At 41.0% G+C, this 1,713-nt stretch overlaps 1 protein-coding gene across 1 annotated transcript; it reads left to right on the top strand.

Annotated features, from left to right (window-relative positions):
* Positions 1-75: 75 nt before the first annotated feature.
* Positions 76-1,708, top strand: LOC111381499 (histidine kinase 3-like; the record flags this gene model as incomplete). The annotated part of the gene is made up of 2 exons (XM_023005286.1): positions 76-1,290; positions 1,585-1,708. Coding segments are annotated over exons 1-2 (1,191 nt in total), but the record flags the coding sequence as incomplete, so codon positions are not given.
* Between the last annotated feature and the right edge of the window lie 5 nt (positions 1,709-1,713).

The following is a 1,713-nucleotide window of genomic DNA, read 5'->3' as shown; positions in this document are numbered from 1 at the left end:
TGGGTTTTCTTCTAATAGGTTTGCTTGTATGTGAATTCGGTATTTGATAAATGGCTTGAATTTGTATTAGGCTACAAGGTTATGCTCTAGCATATGTTTGAAGCTAACAAGCAACTATGTATGCATGTTGTAACTGTCAACTAATGATTTCTTATGCTGGTAGTTCACCGAGAAAGGACACATATTTGTGACTGTCCATCTTGTCGAAGAAGTGGTGGAATCAATGGAAGCGGAGACAGAATTACCTTCAAGTGGCACATTGAGTGGATTGCCTGTAGCCAATAGACGGCGAAGCTGGGAAGGATTTAGAATTTTCAGTCAAGAAGGATCTGCTACTTCATTATCATCCTCCTCAAGTGACCTAATTAATCTGATAGTGTCGGTAGAGGACACGGGTCAAGGAATCCCATTTGAATCTCAATCACGTGTATTTACCCCCTTCATGCAAGTCGGCTCCTCGATCACAAGAACACATGGTGGCACAGGTATTGGGCTGAGCATAAGCAAGTGTTTGGTCCACCTAATGAAAGGTGAAATTGGGTTTGTAAGCTTGCCACAGATTGGATCCACCTTCACTTTTACAGCTGTTTTCACCACTGGCTGCTCAGGACTGAATGACCAGAAGAGTCAGCAAATTAACAACCAGCCCAACTCCATTTCTTCAGAATTTCAGGGAATGAGGGCTTTACTTGTGGACCCTACACCCATAAGGGCACAGGTCACCAAATATCACATCCAGCGACTTGGAGTACACGTTGAAGTAATTCGTGATTTGAATGACATAAAAGTTGGGAACACAATTATAAACATGGTATTTATTGAACTGGAAGTTTGGCATAAGGATTCAGGCTTGTCGACTCTCATTGTCAGCGAACTGAATGGAACAAATTGTAAAGTTACTCCTAAAGTGTTTCTTCTATCCAAAGCAATAAGTTCTACTCGAATCAATTTCTCTGCTTCAGGTGTTACCAGTCCATGTGTCATCATGAAACCACTGAGGGCAAGTATGCTTGCTGCATCCCTTCAGCGCGCCATGGGTGGTGGTGGAAACAGAGGAAATTATCGGAACGGAGAGGTTCACGCTTTATCCCTCAGCAATCTTCTGCGTGGTAGAAAAGTTTTAGTCGTCGATGATAATCGGGTTAATCTCAGAGTGGCTGCTGGGGCCCTCAAGAAGTACGGTGCTGATGTGGTTATTGCTGAAAGAGGGAAAGAGGCAATCTCACTGCTAACACCACCCCATCATTTCGATGCCTGTTTCATGGATATTCAGATGCCGGAAATGGATGGGTAAGCATCATGCAATTTTTAGTTACAGTATTGATTGGCATTTACGAACTTTCAGGATTCAGTTATTAGATCCGCGGTAACTTCTCAGTTGTTGAATATGGAAAAAAACTATGAAGGATGAGAGCAGCTTATAAGCTACTACTTTAAACTGATTGTTTGTGTAAATGAAGTTGTCAAACGTTATAACGTATCAGCTAATTTTTCATGCTGCAGTTTTCTTTCTTATATTTATATTATAGATTTTTTTTGGTTTCTTGGAGTTTTAGCTATTTTATAATATAGAAATTTCTACAGCTTTGAAGCTACAAAGAGAATTAGGGACGTGGAACTTAGCATCAATAATCGTCTCCAACGTGGTGACCTCTCTCTTGAAGCTTACGAAAATGTTTCAATCTGGCATGTGCCTATTTTGGCAATGACTGC

The sequence above is a fragment of the Olea europaea genome, unplaced genomic scaffold (assembly GCF_002742605.1).
Source record: "Olea europaea var. sylvestris unplaced genomic scaffold, O_europaea_v1 scaffold23153, whole genome shotgun sequence".
Lineage (NCBI taxonomy): Eukaryota > Viridiplantae > Streptophyta > Magnoliopsida > Lamiales > Oleaceae > Olea > Olea europaea.
The sequence above is the reverse complement of the archived record's forward strand: the minus strand, read 5'-3'. Positions and strand labels throughout refer to the sequence as shown.